This window comes from Citrus sinensis, chromosome 1 (genome assembly GCF_022201045.2).
Source record: "Citrus sinensis cultivar Valencia sweet orange chromosome 1, DVS_A1.0, whole genome shotgun sequence".
NCBI lineage: Eukaryota > Viridiplantae > Streptophyta > Magnoliopsida > Sapindales > Rutaceae > Citrus > Citrus sinensis.
In genome coordinates, this window is record NC_068556.1 from 11,068,600 (window position 1) to 11,096,114 (window position 27,515).

Genomic DNA, 27,515 nt, shown 5'->3' on the forward strand with positions numbered 1-27,515 from the left:
GCAGATTAGTGATGATGATCTAGTTGGAGATTAATGATGTGTTAGAAGATTGGAGATTAATGATGCGTTAGAAGAATGAACTTTTTGTATTTAATTTGAAATTAATTTGTAATTTCATATTATAATTTTTTTTAATTCATAATTTTGTTATGTTTATTATTTTTTATTTGATATTAGAATGTAATACTGTTTTTAACTATTTTATATTATTTTTTATTTTATTTTTTTATTATTTTTTATATAATAAAAATAAAATATTCATGGCTATCCATGGATATCCGTGGATATCCATATCTTTATGGATAAAATCCATATCCATGTTCAATATTAAATACTGGATATGGATATGGATATATCCATCATAGATAATTATGAATTTGTATTTGAATGGATATTATCAATCCATAATTAGATATTTGCCATCTCTAGATACAACTTGCATTGGTCAATTATTACAATCCAATTTCTGCAACCCTAAACAGCTATTGCCTTATAGCATGAGACCAATTAAAAAAATATGAATTAAAAGAATATGTACCAACTTTGAATCTTATTTATTGCTCGATTAAAGCTCACCCGATTTCCCAAATTAGTTGCAATCTCTCAAAAGTGATATGTAATGAGCTATATCTATCATGTGGAATCAAATCTTTGAAATCACATCCCAGCATCTACAGTTAAAAAGTGAATGAATTAAACCATAATATAAGTAATGTACCAGTGTGTGCCGATAATTGAAAGCATGATTAGACTTGGATCTTCACTATCGTGGCAACATACTGCCACCAAATTATAAATTTCAAAATTGCTAATATAATTTATCATATTGACAAGAATCCTCTCGGGAAAATGTATACAGGTTATGATGAAAAACATCTCTGCAAGAAGCAGCATGGCATAAACTATCAAGTCTCAGAACAGCACGATGCTGCCTTATCAATGATGTTGGCCTGTAGAACAAGCAAAGCAACATATCTACCTTTTACTATTGGCCAATCTCATTCATGCACGGTGTAAAGGTTTATTTTGTTTTCACTCCGCGATTCATCAAGTCATGATAATAGAGAAGAACACACATGGGTTGACCAAAAATGCAGAAAAAGCACCAGAAGATCATATTTCCCACCTGGCATTAGAGAATAAAAAATATTAATTGAATCGAACAACTATCTAACGAGATCCCACGACAACATGTACCTGATCAGAGTTGATGCAATTGAAGCACTAGAGCTTTAACAGCAGAAATATTGTTCAGAAAGAAAGAATCATTTCCAATTTTCATTTAGATGACTTATTTTCACTCAGATTATTCTACTTCTACTGTTCAAACTCTTTCCCAAGAATTATATATAGAGCTTAATTGTTGTGGCTCTCCTTCGAACAAAAAGTTCACCACTATCTTGCTCCCAACTATTTCAATTCAAGCCCTTTAGAAAATGAACTCCATCAAACTTATTGTGCATGACAATTCTAACAAAATTAATATTTAATGCTTCTCAATCCAGAAACAATAAAGTACGTAGTCAAAATTTTGGTAAACGAACTTCATCAAGCTAACAAGACTAGATTTTATTTTCCATCCAAACAAACAGTCTCCTAGGTTCACCATTTATAAGCAGAAAAGAAGAGAAAGGACAAAAAGTAGCTAAAAAATAAAAAACATTTGAGTAGTTTTAATATTTTGGTTTTATAGGCTATCTGAATGGACCAAAAAAAAACATAAAAAGGACCATGATCAAACACTGTCATTAATATTCCATTTTTCTACTAGAGAGTTGCAATTTTCAGTTTCTCTAAATTGTTTAATGGCTAGAAGCATGTTTAAAATCTCCAGTCATCTCACTTCTTATTTTCTCTCATCTGCCAAAGAAAGCAAACAAGAGGGAAAAGAAGGGACTGTTGTAGAGTTACATCTATAACCATTTGCAAAAATTTCAAATAAACTAAACTCATGCAACGCTTTAGCTAAATATCTCAATAAGTTTAATAATAAGATAATGTCCGTGAATAAGGTTGAAAGGATAGTGGCAAAAGTAAAAACTTACCATTGAGTTTCTGAATCGATTTTGCAGATAATTAGTGATCAAAACCAAGGGAACCTGAATCAAATGATCACGATGAAGAACAATAATCATTAATTCCAAAATGAGTATTAACTTATGTTACGCCAATGCAGAAATAAGGATCCTCTTTTTTCTTACTATTTTTTCAATTGATTTCCACTTGTGGTGAAGGGTTCAATTTAATTAAAGCGCACTAGATTTAAACAGACATCCATCATCCTAGTAATGAAAAGAAATAACATTCTTACCTGAAACATAATTCCAATAAAAGCCCAAAACTTAAAAATGTGGCACGGAACTGCAATGCACAACTGCAGAAAATGATAGAATATGCCAAGATCAGTAAAAAAATTGAAATTGTCGAATATACATTTTATAAGGCAAACAAGGAAAATATAACAAAATAATAGTAGATGACTACACAAACTAGAATAATAGAGTGTCAGTACTAGTTGCAGTCGCTTATTTTTAAGGAGGCTTCTTCAACTATGAACAGACAGAAGCCAAATATTCAGGATCCAAAGAAGAAAAGACAGAGTGGGGAAGGCAGATTCCCTTCCTGAGGGCTGATTTGTGATTTTCACAAAAGAAATTTCATCTCAAAAGTTTGGCTAATAAATCATTGTCAAATGTAACAAGCACAAGTTGGTATGCAAAGCAACTCTAGATCTACTTTTCTCAAAAGACTCAAAACTCCATCCACCACCTCTCATCTCTCTCTCAAATGGCTGTCATGGTCAGTCCAGCACTAATAAGGCTGCAACCCATTGCAGCTCAATGTCTCTCCTACTTGTTGAAACATTGCAGTAGCTGAGATCTTCAGGGTCAAAAGCCCTGACTTGAGCATGAGATCCGCAGCCAAAAGACTCAGCAAATCATCTTTGATGTTCTTACTAATCTATGTCAATTTTGATTAGTATGTTTCCGTTTTATCAATATAGAAAGTATAAACTGGTTGCTTTGGAAGTTAATAAACATAGAAAATTGAAATAAAAATTATTTTGAACTGATTAGATATGTGTGGTGTGCTTGATAGCTACGTTGGTACAATCTTTGGTTGTTTGGGCATTGACACAAAAAAAATAAAAAGGAAAGGAATAACCGATTGAAGTTTTAGCTGATTATGCTATTAATGTGATTTTTGGTTCTTCATGCTACAGATAAGATCAACTACTCCAGTACAAAATCCAAGACGGAATCTGGGTGCAGGATCCGTGAACCTATACAGGTGACACTCAACCTGCATCAGGCTTAGAAAAGTCCGGGTTTCAAACAGATCCAGGATCATTGAAACGAGTCTGAAACATAGCACGAAGCCAGATATATGACATCCCTAGAGCATATAGGATACTCTGAATACATTGGCAAAATAGACAGGTATGCCACAAGAAAAAATAAATAATTAAAACATTTGCCATCACCTTCTACCAACACTTTGATCACAAAAAAGTAAACATTGGAGATTCAAAAGTGAGACATAACAAAATTAACAAAACATACCTCGTGAAATATGGCTGAAACAGTAAAAGCAATCAGAAGGGCAGCTCCCTGAATAAGAAACAGAAAATCAAACAAGTTCAAAACTGAAAAATTGTCGCAATGTCTCAATTGTTCATCAGATATCAAGGTTAAATAAAATTCTCAGCGTATAATGTTAGAGCTTAAATACTAAGCCGAGCCTTATCCATAAATTTAAGCTTCTGAGTCAAGTAAACTAGGAAACAATGTGAGCAATTTTCCCAATCATATTAATTTAACTATACAGTCGAGTTTCTATTTGTTATCGAGTTTAATCTAAGTATCTTGCACGTGAGGGTGCATATTAGAGAATAGATAATATTATTGGCCTCCCCTAGAAGGTTACATTTTGTAGTTTAGTGGTTTCACAATGTAAATATATATGGCTCATTAGTCAGTTCACAGCTGTCTAAATTATTCTTTATCACTTCCAGCTCTTGTATTTTGGGAATTACTCCCACATTTATAAACTAAAGAAGAAGAGGTCTTTTCCTACTAAGATGCACCGATAGGTCGATTTACCTTGGGTATCCCATGTCGTAAGCACGGAAAATAAATATGCCGAACCATCCATTTATGAACAGGCTGTAATATCAAAGAAAACAATCAGAGAAGTCTATGTCCTAAAAGTTATGTATAGGAAAGAAGACAGTTGGGAAATAAATAAATTCTAAGGAAAACTAGAAAATAAAATTAATGAATTGTAATACTGGAGACATTGTATGCTAATAATCTTCTAAAACGGTTGGGAAAAAAACCACAGCAGAAGATATCATTTCCAGTAGAATTAATTTGTACTGGTTGAAGAGACACTTGGAGACAAAAATATCTCTCGTGATGCAAACAGGAGAAAAGAAATTCAACCAACGCATAAAATTTCCATGGCAGAAATAGTGGTCCCATTTCATTTTACACACAGTACCCAAATAATAATTACAACATAAAAGCATGTATAATAGTAATCTACAGCATCAGAAGGTTATGATTTAATAAGAAGACAAATAAACCTCAAAATAATTTAGTACTTTTCATAACTAACCAGATCCATAACGTCATAACCAGTAAGAGAAATGAGAATATTAAAGATAGGATCATACATATAGCAGTTGACCAAAAGAACAGTAATTTGAGAAAAGAATCATACCATATTCCACATTCTCCAGTACTGATAACAGCCACAAAATAAAGGAAGTGCATACAAAACAAAAAGAGTTTTATAGTTAAATTCAGCAGTCTTATTGAAATAAATAATCCAAGCAAAATACTTCACAATATATAAGGCCTACCTCCTCAACAGTTTTTGCATTCCACCAATCTTTGTAGAATTCACGATCACCAAACCGTAGCAACTCAGCAAGTATATTTAGCCTGTATTATAAAAAAATATAAGTAAAAACACCATGAATTAAGTAAACAATGGTGTTCTATCATGCAAAAGAATATCAGATTGATGAATATCATCTAAGGGTGAGAGAAAGATTTATGGGCTCAATATTAAGCTCTAAGAAATAGAATTTCACAAAAGAAACTTCTATAAATAGCCTGAACAATGCATCCAGATTTTTCAAACAGTAAGATGAGAACCAATTAGAGAAAAAGTGTTAATGACTAGAACGGATGGTCTTGGTCAGTGATGGAAGAAGAAAGGCTATATACTGGACAATTTATCGTGCTTATATTTTATTTCTATAATCAACAGAAAAAATGAAGAAAACTTAGCAAGAAAAGGAAATATACTAAAAAGACAGTAGTTCACATACCAGAGGTGAAAAAAGCAATAGAACATGCAGAGCCACACATAAAGGTTTGGAACTGAAAGCTTCAAAACTCTCTCAATGGCATATAAAAGGTTTCCTTTCAAAGGATGTTGTGAATTTCGAACAATGGGATTGATATACTGCAGAAGTTATGCCAGCAAAACAGAATTAGAACCCCGGAATATTTCCAAAAGAAACTAAGAAAGGAAAAAGGTAAACCTAGCACTAAGCCATCAAGTAGTTAATACTTACTTGTTCGATTATGAATCCCATAACTCCTGTAAAGATTATTAACTTGACAAATTGACGAACCACCCAGCCCTTCCGTACAGAAGCTGTACGTGGATAGCTTGTCTACAATCACAGTCAGTCAAAATAATAGGTTGCTACAACTAGATCATGATAATTTCAGAACCCTTGCAAAGTCAATATAGAAACTAATCTGTTTAAGCCAAATATAGTAAACACAAACTTATTTATCGAATTTTTTAATTATTAGAATATCTTAAAATTTTAACCATCTCTGTAATCCTTTTAAAAGATAAAAATGAAGAGATTCGTCTGTTAATTTGTTTATCCTACCAACACTGCGATGCAATACACAAAACACTGCAGACAGCAAATGCGTCTAATACATATCAGAAAGAATTTATATCTGCAATTCACAAATAATGATACTTACAAAATTTATCAATGAATAGTCAACAATCAACTTGAAAAATCACCTCAACTAATTTTCATATATAAAAAAATGAGAAAGTTTCCTTTTACTTATTGTAGAATAAGTGAAAAATGTAAAGGACAACATAACTTAATTGAAGATGTAAACCAAAACAACTTATTTACTCATGCCAGAAATAAGAGTTTCTCAATTTATTTAGGCATGAAATTTAACTTTTACCTGGTAACATAATGTTGGAGCAACCATAAAGTAAACCAAACTCTTGAAGCTGACATCGTACGAACAATCCACATTTACAGAACTGGACGAGGCATCCCCCTAACACCACAACAGGACCTCACTGAATGAATGATGAAGAACAATTTATTCACTACCCCATCAAATGAGATTATTGGGCAAGATAAAGCTTCCATGAAATTAGGAAGAGCAAGGGGACAGAGTTCTCATGACAAAAGAAATGAAAGCATTTCTGTTCTAAGATGATGCTATATGAGAAGAATGAAGAGCAGTATGTCAATCTCCCGTTCATGAATAATTATTTTTATTACAATATTATGTTAACACTTTTAACTGAATTTTACCATACCTTATCAGCCGAATTTGCCAGTGCTCTCATGTCATAGTTAGTATGAGCATAAGATACCAGCTTTAACCACACAATGCAAGCAAAGAGCATCAATGTGACACCAGATAGAAAAGCAGAGTTGCACCTGCACAGATTAAAGTCACTGAATCAATCAAAAACTTTCATCATGATCCCTTTGAATCAATAGAAACCAAGGAAAACAACAGCAGGAAATTAGTTTTGGAGCCAATTTTCACAACCTAAACCATTTATCTAAACGTTTAATAGTTCCAATTTGCATTTCCAATTTCCTCAACACTTCCCCCATTAATTTACGCATTTTTAGTGGATATTGGAAATAGAGATCATCTACATCATAACCGGGACCAAATCACTGATTTACAAATTGTAGTTGTCCGAAAGTCTAGAAGATCACTCCTCTCCTAAAGCCTCCAGTTAACATACAAGATTCTTCCAGCATACTAATAAAATTTTTGGTGCAATGCTTTCATATTAATTCCTCCAGCAACACCGTGTGGGCAACCTTTTGACAACTAAATAGAAAGTTCAGGCTTAAATTATAACTTCCTATGAAAACTCACAAGAAAAATGAACTGACCTAAGAATCACAAATACTGGGTATAAAATTGCAGCTGTAGTAATTATTACATGCAGCAATACAACAACCTGCAGAAGGAGATTAAAAGTTAAGTTATCACAAAGTTCAAGACACAGTGTATCTGTTTTGTCTTAAGAAATCTGGCACACTAACTCTATTGTTGACAAAACAGATATATTCATCCAAAACCCAAATATAAAGATGGAAAAGAATTATACATGGCTGTAATTCAAATTAGTTGAAGTCAAAGTACTTACAGGATCAGATAAACAATTTCGTTGGGCCAACTTTTCAACTAGAAAGGCAGAAAGGGGGAAAAGGGGGAGAGTGAGACTGCAAAAGAAACCAGAGTGAAATTGCACACACAAACTCTTACTTCATGTTACACATAAAAAAAAAAAAAAATGAGTTAAAAATGAAACTGCAAAAGGCCCTCAAAATAATTCATTCATTACCAACACATAAGAAGAGGCCAATCGCTCAATGATTTTGAACTAAACCAAAAACCAGTCTTAATCAACCAGCCGTACTGCAAGTGCAATGAATAGTAGTAATAAATAACAAGAATGAGCAAATGAAAACAAAGAACCTCAAAACGACAAGTCGGTTACGACAATGTACGGCACCAACCAACCTTCATTAAGTTTTCTATGATAAGCCGACTGTTAACCGCAACAAGCACTACTATACATAAATTGAATAGCCCAGCATGACTCTGCTTTAACATGAAGAAAAATAATTCAAATTAATTAAAAACTAATTAATTACGTCAAACAACAACAAAAATAAATAAATAAATAAAATTAGGTACCTGTTTGAAAATAGCATCGGAGCTAAGAGGACTCTCCTTGATTCTACGATGAGCGGGAACCGACGGCCGATACGCGAATTTAATGTCGAGTCCAGCTGCGTGATTGTCTCCGTTGCCGATCATTTTGCCGTTCCTGGCAATGGAATTCGCCGATTCTGTGGACGCCTCAACGGCCGTAGCGGAATTATCCAGTTCTGCGACGTCGTTTGCGTCTCTAATAGCGGCGGGCCTCTGACTCTTTCGCAGCGAAAGATTACGATCGGAGTCGCTCATCGTAGTGGTGGCGGTGGTGGCGCCTCCTATACTACTACTATCAAGCGAGTCTGAAATGGCCATTCTCAAAAGTAAAATATAAACTAAACAAACTGTTGCCGTATCATTAAACAACAGAAACTTAAAATTATAATAAAGATAATAAACTTAAAAATCAGCCACAACACAACGTGCAATAGAATAAGAGATTCTTCTATAGTCTCTTGAGAGAGGAAGAGGAATATGAATTTTTTAACTTCGACTAGTTACTATGTCGCCACCCGCCATGTGTCGGCCTATGTCCAATTATTTATAGAGTTCATGCAGGGGACATCGAGTGCGTGGGGCTAGTATGCTGGAATATGGCGCAAATTTGATATTTCGGTTAGAATATGGAAATTAATGTAAACACGAATAACTTGAAGGACTTTGATATAAATTGGCGGGGCTGATTTGAAATTTAAAAAAGAGACGAAAAGATAGTTTTTGAAACTCCGCAAGCGGCCGGTTTTCTGAGTACGCGGAATAGTGCCGCAACTTGCAAGTTGAAGATCCATCCTTATTCAACCCTTGCACTGATATTTATCCGTGATTCAACTCTTCACTTATATTTGCCCTGATTAATTTTGAATCCCTGTGTGAATTTATTATTTTTAATTTTTTTTAAATCTTAATTTCCTTTTTTTTAAGAAAAAAGAAAACTCATCAACCCACTTTCATTTTTCCTGTATCTTTGGATAAAAAATAAGAATAACTTTCAAAAGTGAGAAACATAATTTAAAAATATTCCATTCATGAAGGAATAATCTAAAATTTAGCTACAATATGGTCATTATTGTAAATCACTTAATTTGTTAAAAAAATTAACTAACTCCGGGCATCAATAGTGACTCATTCATTTCTTCAAACAGAAAAAAAAACTCTAAAAACATTTACTTAGAATCTCACTTTTCAAATTTCATTATAGAGGACACCATTTTTTCTGAATAATTCATCATACTCTATTTGATTCATGTATAATACCATGAAAAATAAATACAAATTTTATGTTGTAGTTACATAAAAATAGCCACACATTTCCACATATTAAGATAACTTTATATTGGATCCAAATATTATTCTAATTTTTAATTTGTGTAAGATAAAAAGGTGATTATCGATCAAATGAGGAAATGAAACAAAGTAAAAATTCAACCTTTCTTTTTTTGGGGGGGGGGGGGGGGGGGAGGTTATTGGACCGATTACAATATTATTCTACTTTATATATTATGTAAAATAAAATTGGTTATAAATTAAATGAGAAATACATTATGAAACAAATTCAACATATTTTTTTAGTTATTCGATTATTTAACACCAAACTTAGATTAACAATTTGTGGGTACCAATTAGTTGAGTGGGTAATTTTTTTTTTCTTTTGGTTGAAAATAAGAGGTCTAAAGTTCAACTCTCATTAAGAAAAAAAAGAATAGTAAGGATAAACTTCATTTGACAATCAGCCGCATCAAAATTCTCAAAACAACTCCTCAATCACAAATTTATATTTTAAATGTTGTTGTAGAAAATAGAAAGTAATCAATAAAGCACAAAGTGATGCCCTAGAGATTATGCCCCCAAGAATGAGGAGCAAGAATTATTCTCCCCTAAGAAAGGGGAGCAGAGATTCTGCCAAGGAATGGACCTTAGAAAGTATGTTCTCCCAAGAATGGGGAGCAGGGATTCTACCCCCAGGAATAAGGCCCCAGAAAGTATGCTCCTTACGAATGGGGGGTAGGAATTATACCCCAGTGATGGAGCCCCAGAAAGTATGCTCCTCTAGGAATGGGGAGCAGGGATTCTACCCCCGGGAATAGGGCCCCAGAAAGTATGCTCTCCAGGAGTGGGGAGGAGAGATTCTACCCCCAGGAATGAGGCCCCAGAAAGTATACTCCTCCAAGAATTGGGAGCAGGGATTCTACCCAGGAATAGGTCCCAGAAAGTATGCTCCCCTAGGAATGGGGAGCAGAGATTCTACCCTAAGGAACAGGGCCCCTAAAAGTATGCTCCCCCAGGAATGGGGAGTATGGATTCTACCCCAGGAATGGGTCCCATAAAGTATGCTCCCCCAAGAATGGGGAGTGGGAATTATTCCCCTAAGAATGGATCCTAGAAAATATACTCCCAAGAAATGGGGAGTAGGAATTAGGCTCCCCAGGAATGGGGAGCAGCAGCGGAGGATGACAAAAGTCATGGATCCAAACGGCCCTTGACCCAATTTTAGATTATGGACCACAGAAGAAAAGCCAAGTCTAAATAGAGGAGCTATCATTGAAGGAAAATAAAAGGACATTGTTTGGTTCAGAAGCAAATTAAATAGAGTTTGACGCGGATACAACCTTTAAAAAAAGTAGAGATATTTTGTAATTAAAATCCTAGATGGTAGAGGAGAGTTAGATAGAATTCAAGTTAGAAAAGGACTTTATCTATAGAAGGTTATAAAACCAGAGGTCTCTCATAGTGTAAAGGATAAAAAAAAATAGCAAAAGACAGGGAATCAAGTTATAAGTGCGATCTTAATAAAATATTTGTCTTTCTCTGCCCGTGGACGTAGGCCAAAGGTCGAGCCACGTTAATTCTTTGTGTCTTTTTGTTATATTGCCCCCCACATAAATTTATTTTCTAAGTTGACTAGAAATCTGCGTCAACAGTTTGGCGCCGTCTGTGGGGACGGTATAAAAAATACTATTATTAAGATCGCATCAAACCCTCGGTAACCATGAGTCAGCGTAGTTATTGCAGCTACAAGTCATACTAATCACCCAAGGGATCTCCGACATGTGCTAGAGACCAAGTAGGATTTGCGCCACAAGTTGAATTCAAATCGTCAATATAAGAAGCAAGAGTCCGAGGGCTCTAGTGCTAGTACTAGGTCGACAAGTCTTGAAGCAGAATTCAAAAAACTTAAGAAACGAGTGGACGGGATGGAGAAAAGTCCTACAGAACAACTCTTAGAGGAGATAGGACCACCATTCACCAAAAATATATTAGAGGCCCCACTGCCAACAAAATTTAAGATGCCCCAAATCAAATTATATAGGGTGAAGGAGATCCAGCTGAGCATATAGAGACCTTCATGTCGTGGATGGAGTTGTAGGGGGCGACAGGAGCAGCCATGTGCAGCACTTTCTCCTTAACGCTTACAGGAGCTGCACGTAAGTGGTATAGGAAGCTGAAGCTTGGATCTATCTCTTCATTTACCCAGTTGAGTAAGATGTTTATTAGTCAATTTGTGGGAGTAAGAGACCATCAACTTCCCCCAACTCACTTGTTATCAGTAAAGAAGGGGAATGATGAGTCATTGAAGGACTATATTATTCATTTTAACAAAGAGGTAGTAAGAGTAGAAAATTGTACAGATGCGGTGGCATTAACAACTATAATGGCAAGCTGGGACCAGAAAGATTCTATTACTCCCTGGCTAATAATACACCAAGGACCTTCACCGAGTTACTATCAAGAGCTCAGAAATACTCTAATGCCGATGAGCTGACCAATGTAAATAGAGGAGCAGACTCGGACCCTTAGAGGACTGGAGAAAAATGAAAAAGGAAGGATGAACATGTTAAAAATCAAGACAAAAGAAGTAGACCAGGAGACAATATAGGACCAAGAGTCCCACAAAGCAGGTACTCTGGGTAGACACCACTTAGTGTACCAAGAGAACAACTCCTCATGCAGATAAGGGATCTAGATTTGTTACGGAAGCCCAAAGAAATTATGACCGTACCAAACGAAGAGGCAGAAGCAAATACAGTAGGTATTATAGAGATCATGATCATAATACCAACGACTGCTTTGATCTTAAATAAGAAATAGAGTTCTTAATCCAATGAGGATATTTGAAAGACTTTGTAAAAAGAAAAGAGCACAGAGATATTCAAAATGAAGCCCCAACTGATGCACCACAAAATAATGCTGCAATAGCACCCGAACATATAGAGAACCAGGAAGTTGCAGGAGGAGCCCCTATAAGAACTATATTTGGTGGACTTGCAGGAGGAGGGGACTCCAATAGGGCACGAAAAGTTCCCGTACGCGAGGTTCGAGCAGCATCGGGGTCTTTATTTGTAAACTTAGTAGGTAAACCCCCAAAAGAAGCTAGGATGGAACATAACACCATCACTTTCATAGAAGAAGGAGCTAGAGGGATACATCAACCACACGATGATGCTCAGGTGGTTTTGATAACTCTAGCAAACAGAAAAGTTTTCAGAGTTTTAATGGACAACAAGAGTTTAGCAGATATTTTATATGCATAAGTTTTTAACAAGATGAATATAGGAAGGGAAAAATTGAAACAAATTCGTACTACATTGATCGGCTTTGGTGGAGAGTGCTTAATTCCTTTGGGTAGTATAGATTTACCAGTCACTATTGGAGAACCATCTCACCAAGCTACGAAGATGAAACTGGGACTAAGATCTTAAGGGCATATCAAGAAGAATCCATAAAATGTTATGCCACTGCCTTAAAAGGAAAAATGGACAAACAAGAATGTCTTCAAGTCACGCTTGATCGTAGAGAGAAGAGAAACAAACAAAGAGGATCACTAGTAGAAGAGCTAGACACCATCCACTTGTGGCACGATGATAAGAGCAAGACAGTTCGTGCTGGGTCATCATTAACCCCAAAAATATGAAAACAACTACAAGATTTTCTCATATTACAGCCTGATGTGTTTGCGTGGTCCTATAAAGACATGCCTGGTATAGATCCAGAAGTGATAGTCCATCAGTTAAATGTAGATCCTAGTCACAAGCCAGTAAGACAAAAGAAGAGATCCTTCAATCCAGAAAGATATAAAGTAATAGAAGAGGAGGTCGAAAAACTTCTAAAAGTAGGCTTCATTAGAAAGGCCTACTGTCCAAACTGGTTGGCCAATGTAGTGATGGTTAAAAAGTGAAATGGAAAGTGGACGATCTGTATAGACTTCACTGACTGAAATAAAGCATGTCCTAAAGATGATTTTCCTTTGCCTAGAATTGATCAGTTGGTTGATGTTACTGTAGGGCATGAGCTGCTTACTTTTATGGATGCATATTCTGTTAACATAAATATTTATTTAATATTGATTTTGATGATAACAAACTTGATTAAGATTGTTTTAAAGGCTCAAATTATTTTTAATATTATAAAGGTTTTATATCCAATGAAAAATGATTTTATGATATAAATTATTTTCATGTTAATGCTTTACATTGAAAAGTTTTGAGAATTTTCAAATTAGAAAATATTGCTTAAAATTCTGGAAATGGACTTATTTGATAAGTTTTACAAAGTTTTGGGTCATAGTGTAATTTTATAAAATTTTAGGGCCAAACTATAATTTTTTAAAATAATTCACTGTAGTAGTTACTGTAGCAAACGGCTGACCGACATCTTGACAATGGCTAACCAACATCGAACATAATTGAAGAGTAGCCTCTGGACACTAACGGTGTTCCGACATCTTGAAAACGATGATCCGACATTTTGAAAATTCAGCCCAACAGTCATATTGACCAGTCAAAATGGTGATTCGATATCTAGTTAATGGCAATCCGACAGTGAGCAGAAAGTCAATAACGACTATATTTCAGCTCCAACTATAAATAAGCTCAATCAAATTCAAACAACAACGATTCCAACAATTATTATTGAGCAAAGTATTGAGCATACAATATTCATTAAACCTTAAATTCTTGTTTCATCTCATTTACTCACAGTTTGGATTTTCATTTGTAATTAAACACATTGTGTGAGAGAGAGATTGGAGACGTGGACGTAGGCACATAGTGGAATCCTCAAGCCTGGTGAGCTTGGAGGCGTGGACGTAGGCACATAGTGGAATCCTCAAGCTTGGTGAGCTTGGAGGCGTGGACGTAGGCGCGGTTAGCTGAACCACGTAAAAATCACATGTTTGATTTCTCTTCCCTTACTTTTTTATTATCTTGCTTGATTGAATTTATTATTTTCATTCTTATTAAGGCATTAAATTTAAATTGTTGTGTGGTTTGTTTTGCACAATTTTTGATAACCCAATTCACCCCCCTCTTGGGTTGCTCAGATAGTATTTCATTTAGTATCAGAGCCTTGTTCTCTTATTAGGACTTAATCGTCTATAGTAAAAGATCCATAACAACCCTAAATGACTCAACCTTTAGAGAAGGACAATCCACAACTAGACCACCGTTCTTTGACGGTAATGACTATGCATATTGGAAAACTAGGATGAGAATCTATTTGCAAGCTTTAGATTATGAAATTTAGGAAGTTGTTTGTGATGGTCCATTTATGCCTATGATTAAAACTGAAGTAGGAGATGATATTCCTAAGCCATCAAGTCAATGGAGTGAGTTAGAAAAGAGAAAGATGTCCTTAAACTCCAAGGCAATGAATGCCTTGTTTTGTGCTCTTGATAAGAAAGAATTCCATAGAGTATCTAGTTGTGAGAGTGCACAAGAAATATGGAATAAACTTGAAGTTGTCTATAAAGGGACAAATCAAGTTAAAGATTCTAAAATTAGTAGATACACTTGTCAATACGAATTGTTCCAAATAGAACAAAATGAAAGTGTGTATTCTATATATACACGATTCACGGACATAGTAAACACTCTAGGAGCCCTAGGAAAGATTTTTTCGAATAGCGAGAAAGTCAAGAAAATCATTAGGTCACTTCCAAGAGAATGGAGACCTAAGAGAACTGCAATTGAGGAAACCAAAGATTTAAATTAAATACCTTACTTATTGATGATTTAATTGGCTCTCTATCTCTTATGAAGAAGACTTGGCAACTGAAAAATGCAATGAGGAGAAGAAGAAAAGCATTGCTCTCAAAGCCTCAAAATATGAGAGTGATGGGGAAAGTGAACCGGATGATGAGGAGTTAGCTATGCTAGCAAGGAGGTTCAGAAAAATTTTCAAGAAAATCGGTGAGCGAAGAAAATTTAGAAACCTCAAGAACCAAAAGGAGAAGAAAGAAGTAATCATATGTTATGAATGCAAAAAGCCCGGCCATATAAGATCGGAATGCCCACTTCTCAACAAACTCAAGAAGAAAGCCATGGTTGCTACTTGGGATGATAGCGATGAAGATTCAAGTGATGAAGAAGAATCGCAAGAGGTATCAAACTTAGCACTTATGGCAGTAGGAGATGATGATGATCTCAATGAGGTAAGTGATCATACCTATGATGAATTATATGATGCTTTTAAAGAATTACATGATGAGTTGATGAAAATTGGTAAAAAGAATGCATGCCTTAAAAAGAAAATACTAGAACTTACAAATGAAAAGGATGCCTTGGAAAAATGCAACAATGAGAAAATAAAAGAATTAGAATTAGAGAATAAAATGTTGCATGATAAGATTGCATCTTTTAAAGGTAAACAAAATACTTCATATGAGCATGAAAATCACATGTAGATGAATTGATGAAAGAGAATGAAGTGCTTAAGAAGAAGAATAATGAACTAAATGAAATTGTGCTAAAATTTATAAATGGGTAAAAGATGTTGGATAACTTGCTTAATTCACAAAAATGTGTATTTGATAAAGGAAGACTTGGCTATGAGCCTAATTTGAAACAAAAAGTATTATAAAAACTACTTTGTGAAGAGTACATCTATTAACAATCAAGTTTTATGTCATTATTGTAATCAAGATGGTCATATGAAAAATAGATGTCCAGTGAAAAAAAATGTATATTATGGTGTGAAATGTATTTGGGTTCCAAAAAGAACCATTCCTAACATTTAAGGACCCAAAAAGTTTTGGGTAACTAAGACTTGAGATTTTCTCTACAGGGCTTAAAGAAGAAGAAAAATAAATGGTACTTGGATAATGGTTGTTCAAGGCATATGACTGGAAACTATGCATGGTTTTCAAGTTTCACCAAAATCGAAAACGGTGGAGATGTTTCTTTTGGAGATAATTCAAAGGGAAAGATTCTTGGAATTGGAAATGTCGGTAAAATTTTGTCAACCCTAATTGAAAATGTATGTTTAATTGAAAACTTAAAACAAAACTTGATTAGTATTAGTCAATTGTATGACAAAGGTTATAAAGTTGCTTTGATAAATCTAGATGTGTTATTGAGAATGCATGTGATAGCAAGATTTTATTTATTGGAAATAGATGTGTTAATGTTTATACCATTGATATAGAATGTGCATCTACTAATGATAAATGCTTTTCGGCATTGCATGGTGATGATTGGTTATGGAACATAAGACTAGGACATGCAAGCATGGATTTAATTTCAAAGATTCAAAAAATGATTTAGTTAAAGGTCTTCCAAAAATCGATTTTCAAAAAGATAAAATTTGTGAAGCATGCCAATTTGGTAAATAAATCAAAACCTCTTTTAAAAGCAAAAATCATATTTCTACTTCAAAACCGCTTCAATTACTTCATATAGATTTATTTGGACCTTCTAGGCATGCTAGCTTGAGTGGAAAATATTACGCTTTTGTAATTATTGATGATTTTTCAAGATACACATGGGTATTATTCTTAGCTAATAAGGATGATGCTCTTGATGCTTTTAAAGTGCTTTGTAAGAAAATTCAAAATGAAAAAAGGTATGGTATTGCATGAATTAGAAGTGATCATGGAGGAGAATTTGAAAATTATGCATTTGAAACCTTTTGCAATAATATAGGCATTGTGCATTAATTTTCATCTCCTAGAACTCCACAACAAAATGGAGTTGTTGAGAGAAAGAATAGGTCAATTTAAGAAATGGATAGTACTATGTTGAATGAAAATTCCTTACCTAAGTATTTTTGGGCCGAGGCCGTCAACACCGCTTGTTATGTTTTAAATCGTGTGTTGATTAGACCTAATCTTAATAAAACTCCATATGAGCTTTGGAAAGATAGAAAACCCAACATTGGTTATTTCAAAGTTTTTGGATGCAAATGTTTTATTTTGAACACAGAAGATAATCTTGGCAAATTTGATCCAAAATCCGATGTTGGCATTTTTCTTGGATATTCAAACTCAAGCAAAGCTTATAGAGTTTACAACAAAAGAACTCTAGGTCTGTAAGAATCTATGCATGTTTCGTTTGATGAATCTAATCCCTCCTCTACGGAGAAAGTTGTTGTTGATAATGATGCAGATGAAGAATTACAAAAAGAGTCATCAAAGGGTAACCAAGTGGATGCATCTCATGGGAATCAAGATAAGCAACATGAAGAAACGAATGTAGAGCAAAATGAAGGTATTTCTCAATCACTCCCCAAGGGGTGGAGGTATTTCTCTTCTCATCTTAAGGACTTGATTTTAGGAGATCCCTCAAGTAGCATAACACTAGATCATCATTTAGAAATACTTGTGAGCATGCTGTATTCATATCTCAAATTGAACCAAAATCTCTTGCGGATGCGGAAAATGATGAATCTTGGATTATGGCAATGCAAGAGGAGTTAAATCAATTTGAAAGAAACAATGTGTGGGAATTAGTTCCTAAACCGGAACATCAATCCATTATAGGCACTAAATGGATATTTAGAAATGAAATGGATGAATCTAGTGTAGTTGAAGGAATAAAGCTAGATTAGTGGCTCAAGGTTACAACCAATAAGAGGGAATTGATTTTGATGAAACATTTGCACCTGTAGCTAGACTAGAATCCATTACGATGCTATTAGCATTTGCATGTCATAAAGATTTCATTTTATTTCAAATTGATGTCAAAAGTACGTTCTTAAATGGCTATATTATGGAGGAAGTTTATGTGCCCTCGGTTTTGAAAATGAAAAATTTGCAAACCATGTTTATAAGTTGTCAAAAGCATTGTATGGATTAAAGCAAGCTCCTAGAGCATGGTATGATAGGCTTAAGAATTTCTTATTGGATAACGGTTTTTTGATGGGTAAAGCCGATACTACTCTCTTTGTTAAGCATAAGAACCAAGATATTCTTGTTGTTCAAATTTATGTTGATGATATTATTTTTGGTTCTACTAATGAATTGTTGTGTAAAGAATTTTCATCTTGTATGAGTAAAGAATTTGAAATGAGTATGATGGGGGAGTTGAAGTACTTTCTTGGGCTGCAAATAAAACAAAATGAGGAAGAAATTTTCATAAATCAAGCCAAGTATGTGAAAGACCTACTTAAGTGATTTTGCATTGATGATTCAAAGACCAAAAGCACTCCAATGAGCACAACAACTAAGCTTGACAAAGATGAAAAAGGCAAAGAAGTGGATATCAAAACGTATCGAGGTATGATCGGATCTTTACTTTACTTAACCGCAAGGAAACTCGATATCATGTTTAGTGTATGTTTGTGTGCAAGATTTCAATCATGTCCCAAGGAATCTCATTTACTTGTTGTAAAAAGAATTTTCCGTTATTTAAGTGGAACCATAGATCTTGGCCTTTAGTATCCTAGAGGAACTCATATAGATTTAACATGTTATTCGGATGCGGATTTTTCCGGTTACAAAGTTGATGGGAAAAATACTAGTGAAACTTGTCATTTACTAGGTCATTCACTTGTTTCATGGTTTAGTAAGAAACAAATTTCAGTTGCACTTTCAACCACCGAGGCAGAATATATTGCCATCGGGAGTTGTTGTGCACAAGCTCTTTGGATGAAACAAACACTTAGAGACTATGACATTAATCTTGAACAAATTCCTATTAAGTATGATAATACTAGTGCTATAAATCTTTCAAAGAATCCCATTCAACACTCTAGAACCAAGCATATAAAAATTAGACATCATTTCTTGAGAGATCATGTTCAAAAGGGAGATATTGCATTAGAGTTTATTTCTACGGAAAAACAACTTGCCGATATTTTTACAAAATCCCTTTGCGAAGAAAAATTTTCAAAAATTCGGCATGAACTTGGGATTATGAAATTTTTGCATTAACATCTTTATCGTGTTATTGAGTCTATTAAAATTGATTGATTTATGATTTGATGATTTAATTTCTATGGAATGCTCAATCTTGATATACATGTGGAGTGTGTGTATTTTTATTATGTGTATGAATTAATTGTTGAAATACATATATGTTCATGCATTGAACTGGCACTTAAAACATTTTGTATCAATGAAATGATCTTGAAATGTATTATTTGTTGGCCAAATGTCAAAATAAATGTGCGAAATCATAAGTTAGAGAAAACAGATTGTCGTTATCTCAATAAACGGCTAACCGTTTTCGAGTAAAAATATTTGCAAGCTCTCTGGACACTGTCGGTTCGCTGATAGTACAATAACGGCTCGCCGTTTGTAAGAAAAATTTTGGGATGCTCTTTGGACACTATCGGTTCGCTGACATCACATATAACGGCTCGCCGTTTGCAAGAAAAATTTTGGGATGCTCTCTGGACGCTGTCGGTTCGCCGACATCACATATTACGACTCGCCGTTATCGCGCGTTAAGTGAACAATCATCAGTCTTCTTCTTCATTTCATTTTTGAACCATTCTTCTCCCTCCCTCAAACTGTGACTGCAACTGCGTCTCTCTCTCAAATCCATCATTTTTTCTGTCATTTTTCACCAAATTGAAGCATTACAAATCATTTTTATCCTCTTTAGAACCTTTTCAACCGATTAAAATTGGTTTTTTCTTCAAAAATTGAAAATCCCAAATTAAAAACCCTAGAACCAGCCGCACTACCTCTTTAGAACCTTTTCAAACGATTAAAATCGGTTTTTACTTCAAAAATTAAAAAATCCCAAATTGAAAACCCTAGAACCAACCGCACTACTCTTCCCATTTTAAACCAAATTTTCCTCCATTTTCGGTTAAATCTCAACTTCCAATCACTCTCTAGACTCTCCAATCTCTTTTATACCCATTTCTTTTCTTCCAAAACCATCAATGGCCGCAAGACCACCGTCATAGAGGCGTGCCCGAACCAAGCACACTGCCCCGCTTAATTCCAGTCCCTCCAAGGCTCCCTCTCAGGACTTCGAGAGTCTCCATTTTCCCAATGCTCACTCTGCTCAGCGATTTCGTGACAAATTCATGGGCAAACCCGTAACTTCCTCTTATTTTCTTGACATTAAAGAGTTTTCGAATATTACAAATTGTGGTCGCAATATTACTCACATGCTTAGTCATTGGAATAAGGCTTTAAGTATAGAAGAGCATGTTTATGAAAACCTTGTGCGAGTATTTTACTCTAATATGGAACTGTCCTCTTCCCGGCAGTTCCTCTTCACCACCTCCATCTTAGTTTTCTACACCTATGCATTTCGCAGAAACATTACTCATCTCATGTAGTTGTTTTGATACTATTTTATTTTTTATTATGCTTGTGATGTTTTTATGATGATTTTTGTCGGATATGTGAACTTATGATTGAGTTGATTTTGGTGACATGTTTGGCTTTTGGTTATGATAAATGTTGAATTTGTTAGTATGGAGGTTGGTTGCTTAATTGAAGTTTATATGGGAGTGTTTTAACTATTTTGTTTTTGAGGATATGTTCATTTTTAAGGGGAGATTCTGCCGAAATTTTTACGACATGGGTAATCTCTGAACTACTCTTTTTAATCTTTTCGCGCTCATTTCTTTTTTATGATGAAAGGGGAGATAATTTATAATCTGTTGAATAATATTATGTTTATTAAATTTATTTTTGTATGGTTAAAAATTGATGGCCATATACTTAGGGGGAGAAAAATTGCACATATTTTTTTTAAGAAAAGTTTGTCATCATTAAAAAGGGGGAGATTGTTAACATAAATATTTATTTAATATTGATTTTGATGATAACAAACTTGATTAAGATTGTTTTAAAGGCTCAAATTATTTTTAATATTATAAAGGTTTTATATCCAATGAAAAGTGATTTAATGATATAAGTTATTTTCATGTTAATGTTTTACATTGAAAAGTTTTGAGAATTTTCAAATTAGAAAATATTACTTAAAATTCTGGAAATGGACTTATTTGATAAGTTTTACAAAGTTTTGGGCATAGTATAATTTTATAAAGTTTTAGGGCCAAACTGTAGTGTTTTAAAATAGTTCACTGTAGCAACGGCTAACCGACATCTTGATAATGGCTAGCTGACATCGAACAGAATTAAAGAGTAGCCTCTGGACACTAACGGCGATCTCACATCTTGAAAACGGCGATCCGACATTTTGAAAATTCAGCCCAACGGTTATATTGACCAGTCAAAACGGCGATCCAATATCTAGTTAACGGCGATCCAACAGTGAGCAGATAGTCAATAATGGCTATATTTCATCTTCAACTATAAATAATCTCAATCAAATTCAAACAACAACGATTCCAACAATTATGATTGAGCAAAGTATTGAGCATACAACATTCATTGAGCCTTAATTCTTGTATTCATCTCATTTACTCACACTTTGGATTTTCATTTGTAATCAAACAAATTGTGTGAGAGATAGATTTATTTTGTAATATTCCTTAAAATCAAATTGAGTGATTGTAAGTGTTGGGATATACTTGGGTTAAGAGATTGAGGATAATCTCTTATTGTAAAGGTTTATTGACACCTTGGAAGTCAATTGTAAGAGCGGTTGAAGCCTTGGAGGCTTGCTTAGTGGAATCCTCAAGCCCGGTGAGCTTGGAGGCGTGGACGTAGGCACGGTTAGTCGAACCACGTAAAAATCACGTGTTTGATTTCTCTTCCCTTACTCTTATATTATATTGCTTAATTAAATTTATTATTTTCATTCTTATTAAGGCATTAAATTTAAATTGTTGTGTGGTTTGTTTTGCATAATTTTTGATAACCTAATTCACTCCCCCTCTTGGGTTGCTTAGATAGTATTTCATATTCTGGGTATAACCAAATTCAGATGTACCTACTAGATAGGTAAAAGACATCTTTCATTACAAATAAAGGCCTATACTGCTATAACGTTATACCCTTTGGGTTAAAAAATACAGGAAAAACCTATCAAAGGTTGGTCAATAAAATGTTTCATGGTCAGATTGGAAGAAATATGGAGGTCGACGTAGATGATATGCTTGTCAAAAGTAACAGAATGAAAGATCATATCACAGACTTAGATGAAGCGTTCAAGATTTTGAAACAATAAAACATGAAGTTAAATCCAAGCAAATGCGTGTTTGGAGTCTCTTTAGGAAAGTTTTTAGGGTTCATGGCAAGCCAACAAGGAATAGAAGCCAATCCAGAAAAAATTCAAGCCCTTCTAGATATGGAGTCTCTAAAATCAATTAGAGAAGTTCAAAGGTTAACAGGAAGAGTTGCGGCCTTGAACTGATTTATTTCACAAGCGACATATAAATATCTACCATTCTTCAAGACCCTCGGGGGGGGGGGGGGGCGAATGGTATGGGCAAAAGAATGCGAGAAAGCCTTTCAGGGGTTGAAAAGGTATTTGAGAAGTCCTCCAATTCTCTCTAAGCCAATATTCGGAGAAAATCTTTACTTATACCTGGCCGTTTCAGATTCGGCTGTTAGTTCAACATTGATAAGAAAGGAGAATAAGGTATAAAAGCCAGTTTATTATGTGAATCATGCTCTGTTAGATGCCGAGACAAGGTATCCAGTTGTAGAAAAAATGGCTTTAGCACTAATAGTATTCGCCAGGAAACTAAGACCTTACTTTCAAGCTCACACTATAGTGGTGCTCACAACTAGCCCTTGAGGCCGATAATACAATGACCAGAGGTGTTGGGAAGGTTGGTATAGTGGGCTGTAGAGCTGGGAGAGCATGATATTAAGTACCAACCAAGAACAACAATTAAAGGACAAGCGGCCACATACTTTATAGCTGAATTTACTAGTAACCAGTTTAAGGAGGCCAGGATTAATGAAGCAATAATACCAACCGGGAGATTATATGTGGATGGATCATCAAACCAACAATGGAGTGGAGCAGGATTGATTTTAGTCACCCCAGAGCATACAGAGATAAGCTTTGCCCTCAGGTTTGGGTTCAAGGCCTCTAACAACAAGGCAGAGTACGAGGCCTTGCTTGCTGGTCTCAGGTTAACAAAAGAGATGGGGGCAGAGAAGCTCGAAATATTTAGTGATTCACAATTAATTGTGAATGAAGTTATATCTGAGTACTAAACAAAAGATAGTAAGATGTTAGTGTATCTACAAAAGGTCAAAAAACTATTAATGAATTTTGTAGAATACACCATTTCTCAAGTTTCAAGGGAGGAAAACAACAAAGTAGATGCCCTTACAAGGCTGGCATCAGCCACAGATGCAGGCTTAAACGAATTAATCCTTGTTGAGTTCTTGCAAAATCCGAGTATTAATCACGAGGACAATAAGGAGATTAATCTTGTGAATACAATTGGGAGCTGGATGGATCCTGTCATTGGTTGCCTAAAAGATAAAAAAAATTACTTGATAATAAGGTTAAAGCAAGGAAGATCAGGTTAAGGTCAGCACGGTATATGATTTTGGGATATGTGCTATACAAGAGAGGATATTCACTACCTTACTTGAGGTGTCTAACGTCTGATGAAGTAAACTATGTGATGAGAGAAATCCATTAAGATATTTGCAGCAACCACTCGGGTGCAAGGTCATTGGCCCATAAAGCCATTCACCAAGGGTACTTTTGGCCTACCATGAAGGAAGATGCACATAAATTTGTGCAATGGTATAACAAATGTCAAAGGTTTTCTAATATACTACGTCAACCCCCAGAACAGCTCACCTCAATTTCTGGTCCGTGACCATTCGCTCAGTGGGGGGTAAACATCATCGGTACAATGCCTACTGGTGAAGGGCAAACAAAATTTGCAGTCGTGGTTGTTGACTATTTTACAAAGTGGGCAAAAACGGAACCCTTAGAACAAATTATAGAACATAAAACTAGTAGATGGTGCAAAGGATGGTTTATGTAGAAATGAGAAGAAAAAGAAATAACTTGAGCTCTTATACTTCTGGTGAAACTATAAGCTAATAATTAAAGCACAGAGTGATGCCCCAAAGATTATGCCCTCTAAGAATTAGGAGTAAGAATTATTCTCCCCCAAGAATGGGGAGCATGGATTCTACCCAGCAATGGGCCCTAGAAAGTATGCTCCCCAGGAACGGGAAGCATGGATTCTACCCCAAGAATGGGGCCCCAAAAAGTATGCTCCCACAGGAATGGGGAGCAGAGATTCTACATAAGAATGGGTCATAGAAAGTATACTCCCCTAGGAATGGGGAGTAAGGATTCTACACCCAGGAATGGGGCCCCAGAAAGTATGCCTCTTCAGGAATGGGAAGTAGGGATTCTACCCCTAAGAATGGAGAGCAGAGATTCTACCAGCAGGAATGGGGCCCTAAAAAGTATGCTCCCCAAAAATAGGGAGCAGTGATTCTACCCCTAGGAATGGGCCCTAGAAAATATGCTCCTATAAGAATGGGGATGAGGGATTCTACCCAAGAATAGGCCCCAGAAAGTAATCTCACGCAGGAATGGGGGAGCAGCGATTCTACTCCTAGGAATAAGGCCCTAGAAAGTATGCTCCCCCATGAATGGGGAGTAGGGATTCTACCCCAGGAATGGGTCCTTGAAAGTATGCTCCTTTAAGAATGGGTCCCAGAAAATATACTCCCCAGAAATGGGGAGAAGGAATTAGGCTCCCCAGCAACAGGGAGCAGTAGCGGAGGATGACAAAAGTCATGGATCCAGACAGCCCTTGACCCAGTTTTAGATTATGGACCGCACAAGAAAAGGCATGTCCAAATAGAGGAGCTATCGTTGAAGGACAATAGAAGTACATTGCTTGCCCTAAAAGCAAATTAAATAGATTTTGACACAGATACAACTTTGAAAAAAGGTAGAGATATTTTGTAATTAAAATTCTAGAGGGTAGAGAAGAGTTAGATAGAATTCAAATTAGAAAAGGATTTTATCTATAGCAGGCTATAAAAGCAGAGGTCTCTCATAGTGTAAGGGATCGAAAAATAATAGCAAAAAGAGAGGGAGTCAAGTTGTAAGTGCGATCTTAATAAAATATTTGTCTTTCTCTGCCCATGGACGCAGGCCAAAGACAGAACTATGTTAATTCTTTGTGTCCTTTTGTTATATCGCCCCCCACATAAATTAATTCTCTAAGTTGACCAGAAATCTTCATCACCAAATGTAAATACAATTATTATATTACTTTTTTTCCCCAGAAAAAATAAAAAAGTACATTCATTCTCAGGAATAGTTAGAGTTGGACTATTGGCACCTCTTCATTAATCTCATAAAACTCCTGTTATATTACAATTACATTTAAGGACAAATATAAATAGAATTAAGCCATTTATATTCTCTCTCTCTCTCTCTCTCTTCAATTTTATTTTGGTTGCAAAATATAATTTTTTTTTATCATCAAACTAATATGAATTTAGGAAGTAATCCTCTAAGTCAAAATAAAATTTTTGCATAAACATAACAACTTAATTAAGATACAATATAGTGGAAAATAAGTAAAATAAAAATTTATCTTGCTGCAAATAACTTTTTTAAGAATTCTCAAACTAATTGCTGAACCCAAGATTTATAGGTAGGATAAAATTATATTAAACTCATAAAATATCATTATTTTCTAAGTATAATGTTTTTCTTACTTTTTCGTTTAGATTTTTTTCTTTGGAAATTAAATAATAAAGGAAGTTTCAAGAGAGGAATACAAATATTAAGACTGAAACAGTGAGAAAATTATTAGAAACTGAAAAATTCATAAATGAAAAGAACATTCATTTAGAAAAAAAGGGCACTTTTGTATTAAATGGAATATAATTTAAAAATGTTTCAATGGGATTTTAGAGGGGTGCTAATAGGGGTGGGCAAAACGGAACCGAAATCGAAAAAAATTCGGTTTGGTTCGGATTTTTTCGGTTTCGGTTTGGTTTTTTAAATCTAAAAAATCCGAAATCATAAAAACCGAATTGAATGGTTCGGTTCGGTTCGATTTCGGATAAAAATTTTAAAATCCGAACCGAACTGATATTGAGGTATTTTTATAATTTCACCATAATATATATACCCAGACCACAAATTATACAACAACACCGATGCACCAATCTCTCACTTTAAGCTACACAAAACCACGAATGGACAAACCAACACACCCAAATCTTAACTTCATCTACCGGTGGCTGATACTGCCGATTTGCCGCTACCGTTCCTTCCATTTCTCCCTCGCCAGCCAGCCAGCCAGCTAACTCACTTACTTGCTCTGCTTTCTCTCTTTTTCTTTTATTTTGAAATGACTTTTTTTTTCGAAATAACTCTTTAATCTTTTGTAATTTCATGGTTGCTTTACTTATTATTACTGTATTAGATTATTAATTGTATTTGGTTTTATTAGTTTTGTTTGGATTTGTACATGTGACTGGATCTGCAAATGTCACTGTTGCTGGGTGAGAAACATAAAAAGTCATGAAGTGGAGAAGATAATGGAGGGATAATATCATTTAGATCCATCTCTTTTACAAAATATTAGTGTGGCCCAATACTTAGGAAATGTTTGCATATAGGAATTCTATTGTGGCCTAATTTGTTTTCAAATTTTCAAATTGGTCCTTGACTGAAAGTCAAAATTCAAATACTGTTAAAAGAACCGAAAAATCGATTGCTTAAATTAAGTCGTTAAAAAACCAAAACCGAAAATCGAATCCGAACCGAAATTGACCTATCAATTTTGGTTCGGATTTTATTTTCAAAAAAACCGAATGGTTTTTTTAATTTTCGAACTCGAACTGATGCGAAATCGAAAATTTATTCCAAAACCGAACCGAACCAAACCGACACCCACCCCTAGGTGCTAATAGTTCGACTCAATAGTTATACTTACACAACAAAGAAACGATGAGCTAAATCGGAAAGGAATAAATGTAAACAATGACAATTAATTTGTTTATCCCATCATTAAATGCTATTACCTAAAATCGCTTATAATTTATACTAATCTTTGCACTACTCATTTGAAGACAAGGAGAGATAATATATACTATACTTTGTTTAGTATATTCTATAATTTGTTTATCACACTGATTGACACTAAAAAATATACATTTAATAAAAATAAAATTATTATTTTTTCACTTATTGTGTCGATTAATAGGTTTATTATTTCTAAATTATTTTAATACTTCCCAAATATATTTTATGTTAAATTAATTCACAATTTGTTAATTTTTATCTTGTAAATATTTTTTAAGAATAAAGATGGAATTAGAATTGAAAGCGGGAACAAAGAAGGACTACTGGAACACAATTGAAGAGATGTAATAAT

General features: G+C 34.7%; 1 protein-coding gene across 2 annotated transcripts; it reads right to left on the minus strand.

The window, feature by feature from the left end:
* Nucleotides 1-672: 672 nt before the first annotated feature.
* Nucleotides 673-8,583, minus strand: LOC102619099 (diacylglycerol O-acyltransferase 1). Of its 2 annotated transcripts, none has more exons than XM_025097759.2 (16): nucleotides 8,016-8,583; nucleotides 7,839-7,922; nucleotides 7,660-7,733; nucleotides 7,462-7,537; nucleotides 7,205-7,272; nucleotides 6,607-6,730; nucleotides 6,240-6,338; nucleotides 5,591-5,692; nucleotides 5,342-5,478; nucleotides 4,868-4,949; nucleotides 4,726-4,746; nucleotides 4,104-4,166; nucleotides 3,564-3,611; nucleotides 2,312-2,374; nucleotides 2,046-2,099; nucleotides 673-1,126 (listed from the first exon to the last, which is right to left on the minus strand). In XM_025097759.2, exons 1-16 carry the CDS (start codon nucleotides 8,349-8,351, stop codon nucleotides 1,022-1,024), a joined length of 1,536 nt encoding a protein of 511 aa, XP_024953527.1. In that variant the 5' UTR covers nucleotides 8,352-8,583; the 3' UTR covers nucleotides 673-1,021. The 2 variants fall into 2 exon arrangements, with proteins under 2 accessions (XP_024953527.1, XP_006475486.1); XM_006475423.4 differs by having other exon boundaries at nucleotides 7,839-7,919; nucleotides 8,016-8,581.
* Nucleotides 8,584-27,515: the final 18,932 nt, after the last annotated feature.